This window comes from Acipenser ruthenus, chromosome 40, assembly GCF_902713425.1.
Source record: "Acipenser ruthenus chromosome 40, fAciRut3.2 maternal haplotype, whole genome shotgun sequence".
Taxonomy (NCBI): Eukaryota; Metazoa; Chordata; class Actinopteri; order Acipenseriformes; family Acipenseridae; genus Acipenser; species Acipenser ruthenus.
This window is the reverse complement of record NC_081228.1, coordinates 5,374,746-5,382,905: the sequence shown is the minus strand read 5'-3', so window position 1 is coordinate 5,382,905 and position 8,160 is coordinate 5,374,746. Positions and strand designations below refer to the sequence as shown.

Below are 8,160 nucleotides of genomic sequence, written 5' to 3'. Positions count from 1 at the left end.
TTTGTTGGCTCAGCTAGATGGCTGTAAGCGTAAGGACTATGTCTGCCCCCTGGTGTCTCATAATAAAAGTACTGCTGTAGGCTACCTGCAAATGTGTGTGTGGATGAGTTCATTCCCAAGCGGCCCTGGCTACTACGTCATCATCGTTTGTGCTGCCAGTCTTTCAGAAAGTTGTGTAGACACACGTGTGTTGAGTTTTTGTAAGTTTGTCCTCAGTAATCGTCTCAGTGTATTGGTGGTAACGTTTTATGGTAAAGTATACTCAAACAAAGTAAACAACAGATAAGTGCGCATTTTACCGCTGAATTCAGCTCATATCTGGGTACCATTTAAATAGTATCACATGTCTATTTACAGGTTAGTAATATATATATATATATATATATATATATATATATATATATATATATATATACCAGTGTCATGTGATAGGCAAAATTCAGATATTATTTTTTTAATCGATTGATTCGGGACTTAAGAGATCGGAATTTAACCCATTTTATTAACATTGGTATTTGCTGTCAAAATACCGTAAATTTATATAAATTAAATTAACTTACCAAATTCTTGTTTAAAATCGATACCAGTCTTGTGGCTTACTTCTTGAAACTTCGCGTCTCCGTTAAGGATGACTTAAGTTACTCCTAAAGCCATTTTCTCTACAGTCTATATATAGAAGGCCATAATACTTGAACGAACGCAATGTGTTGATAACTCCATACCATGTGAAAGTGCATGTTTGCGTAGGATTCTTCCGTGCGATGCCAGTTGCGTGGTGCTAAACGTCATGGGAGCCGTGCTTTGCACATAATGCACATTCCTTGCTTTTATTTATTTATTTATTTTTGCCGTCCCCCCTAAATTTGCCGTCCTGGGCGACTGCCTAGCTTGCCAAGGCCTTCCTCCGGGTCTGTCTGTACATCACGACCGCATGGTAAATGAGACCTGAAACAGCAGTGTACAATGAGATCTATAGTGCAACACTGCCCCCCTGTGCCCATGCTGGGCACTTTTGTATCTGCGTGTACTTACAACACCAAAAGAACATTTGTTTTTCCGTTCATTTACACATTCCAGTCCTAATGAAAAATAGGGGGATTTAAAAACACTAATGCACCATTCTTTAATTTTTTTATGTTGTTTCATTGTTCAATCCTCTGTTAATTTAATTAATTTCTGTACCGCTCTGACAAGACTCCAGCTGGGTAAGAATAAATCATACTTAATAATCAACAGTTCATTTCTAGCGACAGCTTTGTGGAAAAAAAAAATACTCATAAAAACAGATTAAAAAAAATAATCCCCTTCAACGTAACCCCATAAACTGCTTGTGTTTCGCAAAAGAGCAATTTGTTTTCTTCTTTTTTTGTTGTCAAGACAACTGGGAGGCACTTCAACCCAAGTAAAAACTTCATATCAGAGAACAAGGACACATTAAACCTTACACAACAGTGGAAGTTCAATTTCAGAAGCTGACAAGTCTCTATTTTGCAAACACTTGTGGTTGGAAGTAAATAAACCTGTACTGATCAATATGAAGCTTATTTCGCACACTGAAAGAACTGGGGAGCAGAGGAACAATTAGGGGACCCTGGTGTTGCAAATGTAGTAGAATAAAACTATAAAAACATATCAGTGTGCAATACTACATATCACCTCAAAACACATTTATGACTGTCTTTGGACTAAACCGTGGAAAGATTTCCAGGTTAATCCTGCTTCAGAACTGTCCACCCTCTTCAATCCTTCCCTCACATTTCGATGTCATCCGTTGGTGTTTCGGTACTGTGTTGGAAGGCTGCGTTATCATACCCTTTTTTGGGTTCTTCTCCGTGCCCCTTCTCATCGAGGAAACAGAAGGCGCAGTGGGGCGTGGGCACCGCCACTGTCTTGTTGAAGTTAGAGAAGTCTACAGAGTACTTTCCTTGTTTGGACTTGGAGGCAATGGGGGCAAAGCGGTACCCCCACTGGATCTCCTTGGGCAGATAGGAAGTCCGCACCTGGCAGCAGGTACTAGTAGACTCCATCGTCCCATCCAAGAAGACCACCAGCTCAAATTCCTGCTGGGCAAGGGTGTCCATCGACATATCAAAGAAGGGACTTGAGCTGTCGATTATGTGGAAGATGGTGAGCGGGCAGATGAAGAACATGTTCTCTTTGCCGGCGTCCACCACAAAATCAATATCCACCTGGTCCAGGACGATGGTCTCACCTTCTGGGGTCACGGTGGTCTTCAGGAGCTTGCCGTAGATGTAGTTCTTGATCAGAAGGCTCTTGCGGAGATTGGCCACCCGGATGAAAAGACATAGCTTTCCCTCGTGGTTGCCGATGACTGCAGTCTTACTGAAGGTGATTGTCTTAGTCCTCTTGATGGGCCGCGCAAACTTGGCTACCATGATACCGCAGATGAAGGCGTTGATGAAGGTTCCCACAATAGTCTGGACAACCACGACGATGACAGCAATCCCGCACTCTGGCGTTATGCAGCGGTAACCGTAGCCCGTGGTCATCTGGGTCTCAATGGAGAAGAGGAACGCAGACGTGAGCCCAAAGACGTTGAACACGCAGGGGGTATGGTTCTGGGGGGGGTCGAATTCAAGCAGGTCCCCGTGCACGTAGGCGATTACATAATAAAACACTGCAAAGATGAACCAGGAGCCCAGGAAGACTACGTTGAAGATGGTCATCTTGTACCTCCAGCGCATATCCAGGAAGGTGGTCCAGATATCGGACAGGAAGGCCATTCTGTTCTTCTCCTCCACATGGCCGAGCTTGATGTTGCACTGGCCGTCTTTGGACACCAGCCGGGATCTCCTGGTCCGACGTTCAACCAGGTGGTCAGCAAAGTGCTTACGCAGGTTCTGGAACATTCCTCCTCCCAGATCCGAGTCTGACAAGGAAAAGAAACACAACCAAGGGGAAGAAAGGATATTAAACGCTGTTTAAAAAAAAAACGCCAAGGCCTTCTTTACACGATGGAGAAAAAATAAGAACTAAGTTACTGTTAAAGCTCTCATTCAACATCTTGACTTCAAATGTTTCTAACAGGCACACATAAAAATATAATTTATGCTAACTGTGATATGGCAACTTTGTAATTACGCCAATTCAATTTGTTTTAGTATAAATAACAAAATAAATACATCTGCCAAACGGTTATTTCAAATGATCGTTATCTGAGTACCGGCTTGTTTATGCTTTTAAGATTTACACAACATGACTAAAAAATGCCACGGGGCTAAAACTTCAGACTGTATTATTCAAACCCCAGCCTATACCTGACATCTATGTGACCCTGCATTTTCTTTACTAATTGATAACAAATAATGTTTCCATTTCTATGTTAATGGTTAGTTAACCCATTAAGTACCAAATACATTTTTCTTTGAAAAAATCAGAAGACAAGCTGTATTTCTGTAATGTAATACAATTTAAATCAATGTGTCTTCACAGACAAAATATATAAATCCTTCGTTTTGGCTACAAACTGCTGCGTCCTAGTCTGAGGGCAGTCACGTTAAACGTGCTCGTAATCAGAGCAGTGAAATTTCACACCGGCTATGAAGCTCGGCACATAGAAAATGGAGCTTTATCACCACTGTGCGGAGAAAACAACAAGAAATGGATCACTTTTAGCTTTCAGTTCCTTTATATTAAGGATATCTGAAGAGATATATCTGCAGAATTAACGGATACATTTAGACTTAACTTTTGCAGTTATCATAACAATGGAATTCAACTTAAAATAACAGGTCGATGTCAGTTAAAATGCTAAAAAGACAATGGCATTTAATATAGCCCTGTCCTCCCACTCTCATAATTCCCTTGTTCAGTTCATTCAAGGTTAGGCAATGCTGACAGTAAATTGCACATGTAATACTTTACTGTATACGGACCCTTCGCTAATTTACTGACATCAATATTTAATAATATTTCAGTGTTTTAAGTGAGATTGTGTTCAAACAAGGAAGTAGTATAAATAATATGCCATTTTTATATATATATATATATATATATATATATATATATATATATATATATATATATTATGAGCAAAATAGAATATGCAAAAATGCAACAGTAGAGTTACAAATCTAAAACATGGTACGGATTAATTTGCAAATATTAGGAACCTGAAAAAAGTTTAAAAAATCTTGGTTTCATAATAAAACTAGTGAGGCATAATTTGTTGAATTAAGTTCTGTACTTTATCTAGCTACTTAAACCATCAAGTAGAAAAGTTTTGAGATGGCCTTTATGGTCACTGAAGCGTTGTTATTTCATAAATGGCCAAACAACAATTTTACATTGCTAGTTAGTGGACCCAGTTCATAAATCCTATAGCACATTCTTTACTAAAGGAAGGCAGGGTGTTAATAAAAACCCTATCAAACATTCAAGAAATGTTTTATTAAGTATACTTTAATTCATCAGAACAAAAAGGATTTTAAAAAGAAATATTTTCACATACCTGCTAACGCAAGAGCACTCTGTTCAGTCTCTGGTTTATTCAGACTCTACACTTTCCTTCTCACTTTTTTTTTTCTTTCTACTGAGTCCCCCCAGCGTGTGCCGGCTGTTTTAATCCCCAGTAAAATTCTTTAAGCCAGGGCACATGCTGCAGTTTAAACTCCCTAACTCAGAAAGACGGGCCTTGTTTGAAATGTGTCTTACTGTGACCCAGATCCCAAACTTCTACCACCCGTCATCCCACACACCCCCACCCTACCCCCCACCCCACCACCAACTCTCACACACACATACACACACAAAAAATGCTCCCCTCAGCAAAAAAAAAACTATATAGGTTATTACTTTGTAGAATGAATATGGACTTTGCTTTGTGGTTCTTCTGCTTTGCTTTCCATTGGTGAGCCTCCAAACCCAACTTGAAGTGTCTTGGATTGGAGCTTTGCTCTTCACAGCTTGATCGTGTTGAGTTAAAGCTGACCAGGTTGAACAGCGCTCCTCTCTCAGAGCACGGGTGGTCAATCCTGGTCCTGAAGGGCCATTGCACTCCAGGTGTAAGAGGTTGTTGGTTGCTGGTGTTTCCAAGCTACTTTCAGGACTGCTCCTCATGAAACCCAGTACCAGCCCTGTGTCAAAGTCTCTCAAATCTGCCGTCTTTACCCAGCTGAACTGCAGCAGTCTTATACGTTACAGAATACATAGGAACTCCATTTTCATACATGCCAGCAATCCCATTTGCATATAAGAAATGAACATGTCTGCCAGTGCTTTCATTAGCGTATTGAAGGCATTAGTTAAAATGCCTCTTAATGTAGCTAAATCCGGACGGATGAGCCAAATAAAATGCATAGCACTGCTATAACTCTACTTTATAACGGCTGTGTATGCACTAAAAAGTATTGATTTTACCCTATTAAATGAGTTATGGATTCCATTTTTACACATAAGAAAGGACACAAAAAAGCTACATGTCGCATTTTATGAAGTCCAATACCTTTACTGGCAGTATACATTGATGCATTTTATTGAAGCGCAACTTCTCAAACTCCATGGAGTTCACATAGGCTATTTAAAAATTTCTAAAAATCTAATTCCAAATTTGTGACCGCGTGGCACCTAACATACTCCCTGCTTGGAGACTCCAGGACCTTCCCTGTCCTGTCTAAAGCAGAGGCAGTGCTGAGCAGCTATGGGGCAGCTCACCTTCGGGCCACATGACTGACCACCAGACCCCCTTTCCTTGATGTTTCAGCTTGGGTTTGGTTAATAAATCAGCTATCTAGGGGAGAGGACTGCTAAGGTTACTGTTTTGACTTGACTCTCTATTGCAGAGCAGCAGACCTGATCAGAAGGAGCCAGACTGTTGCTGGGCAAATTTTTACAGGTTCTGCCGGAGAGATGTGTTCGCAGAGCTACACAGGGTAATCTAATTCCTGCCTCACCTTGTACTGTAGTCACAAATGATTGAGACACCTCTGCTAAACTCTAACCACTCTTACAAATAGGGACACATCTAAAGTAAGTAACAACATTTTCTTAGTTCTCTATTTACTGTTCTCTTGCAGTCTTTCTGAGTGGTTCCTATTGCAATTGACTAATATTGCTGTTCTTTTTTTTTACTTTTGGTCTCTGTGAAGGTGCTTTCCAAAACTTGATCCAGATTGGTGGATCACCAGATAGCGTTGGTTCTCACTTCTATACAGATCTAGCCTGTGTTACTTATACAGTAATACTGTAGCCATAAGGACCTCTCAGAATGATTTCAAACCTCAAAAACAGATAAAGGGGCAGCAAATAACTAAGAAAACGACAATTGCATTTATTTTGTTCTTGAAGGTAGCTATATTAATATTCTGCCTATAGGAATATCAATATTAAAAAATGTTCATCTCAATGACACTTCTTTTTGGTATCGTTTAATTCAGCAACAGTCTTGTCCGCTCACAAATAGGTTGCAGTTATTTATACCTACATTTAAACACTGTGTTTCACCACAGCTTAGTTTTGTCTGTTGGTTTGAACCTATAACCAGCATACAGTAAACGACAGATATGTTTTTCTAGTTTTGTTCATGACAGGAAATAAATAAGAAGACCATGAACCGCTTTCACGCCAAACAATTCTGAAACGGTGAAATTGGTTGATAGGAGAGGAGCCTGTTGAGGTTTGATTGTTTCAACTCATCTGAATTCTTATTAAAAACAATATATATATATAATTTATTTTTCAGTAAGACTCCATTTTACAGTGTAAAGTGCCACAGAGTGTGTTTGATTAAGACATCACACACAGTATTATTTAGATTTTAGAGTGCGTATACCCTAGGATTCCATTTTCCTCATTGTGGAGCTGCCTGCAGTACTACAGTTGCTGTATTATAGCAATGATGGTGCTACAGTTCAGCAACAGTACCAAAAACACAATCTAAGCTAGCTGTGTGCAACTATTCAATCCAAAAAAAGGGGATTTTTCATGTTTAAAAGGGGGTACAACAATTTATCTTCAAACTAGGAACTTTGGAACCTCTTGGAATGAATATTCTATTCTGACATAATCATGACATCATCCACAAAATTCTTGAAAAATTACAAGTTTACTGATGAAGGGCTTTTGTCCGAAACATGCTGAAATAAGTTATTTTGGAATCATTTAAACTCTCTTCAAAAACACAGTCCATAAAAAAAACAAAATCTTCTCTCTACAGTAGATAACACAATAGTGTGTTAATAATTCAAATTGAATTACGTATGAACAAATTCTTATTTCATAGTGAATATGTAGTAAACATGCATCCTTACAATTTATAGTAAACCCTTAGCCTTTTTTATACACTGTTTGAAAGTGCAACACCATTAAGCCTGGGTCACAAATACAATAAGTAATCGATAGAGCTGGGTGTGTGCAGTTGCAATAGGATATGTCTTACCTTTGTTTTAAAGGATGCCTTTGTAGCAGCAGCGGGTGCAAAGTTAGGTCTGAAACTGAACTGGTCCAGAAAGGATCTGCCTTCCCAAGAAACTGAGAAGCAATGCAACTGTGGAGTGCTGTGCTCCAACGCTAGGTGGCTGGAACCAGTCTCAGCAATATTTATAGGCATTTCCCTGCCCATATTAATTAGATGGGACAATACCTGGAATGTTTACTACACAAAGCACAGGCAACAGAGATGCCTTGACAAGCCTGCCGATGAGATTCAAACACGGATAAGTGTTTATTTACAGTGTAGTGTAAAAGACAACATCAAGTGTCCCTTAATGTGGACCAGTCACGTGAGTTGAAGAAGCGAGGGACCTTAACTGACTTTCCAATTCAATCTCTGGATCACTTCATATCCTGGAAGTGCAAAAGAATTGCATTGCTTTATGTCTTGTTCACGCTGCCTGTAAACGCACTTGCGTTTTGAAAAGGTGAAGGAGAATCAAGTGGTTTTAACACACACTGTTCAGGTATGGATAGGATATTAGAGACACTAACTCCGAATCTCAGTCGGTCTGGATCATGAAAAGTGAGGGACAGGCTGGCATCTGCAATACTCACTACTAGCTAGCATGATGCAAGGTTTCTCTCTCGACTCTGCAAGAGGAACCTCATCCACCTGCCCTGCAGCACAAAACCCTTGTCTGCAAAATGGCCTTTTCTGAGCTGTTGCATATCACCGTGAGATCTATCTACTGCTGTGTAAGGAAGCCC

General features: G+C 39.8%; 1 protein-coding gene across 2 annotated transcripts; it reads right to left on the bottom strand.

The window, feature by feature from the left end:
* Positions 1–527: 527 nt before the first annotated feature.
* On the bottom strand, positions 528–7,513 carry LOC131708127 (ATP-sensitive inward rectifier potassium channel 1-like). Of its 2 annotated transcripts, none has more exons than XM_059010332.1 (2): positions 7,397–7,513; positions 528–2,890 (listed from the first exon to the last, which is right to left on the bottom strand). In XM_059010332.1, exon 2 carries the CDS (start codon positions 2,868–2,870, stop codon positions 1,752–1,754), a length of 1,119 nt encoding a protein of 372 aa, XP_058866315.1. In that variant the 5' UTR covers positions 2,871–2,890; positions 7,397–7,513; the 3' UTR covers positions 528–1,751. The 2 variants fall into 2 exon arrangements, with proteins under 2 accessions (XP_058866315.1, XP_058866314.1); XM_059010331.1 differs by lacking the exon at positions 7,397–7,513 and adding an exon at positions 4,472–4,609 and having other exon boundaries at positions 531–2,890.
* Between the last annotated feature and the right edge of the window lie 647 nt (positions 7,514–8,160).

What these genes read in the sequence shown, in the direction of transcription:
- LOC131708127 (XM_059010332.1), bottom strand. Translation starts at nt 2,870, where the DNA reads ATGTTCCAGAACCTGCGTAAGCACTTTGCTGACCACCTGGTTGAACGT.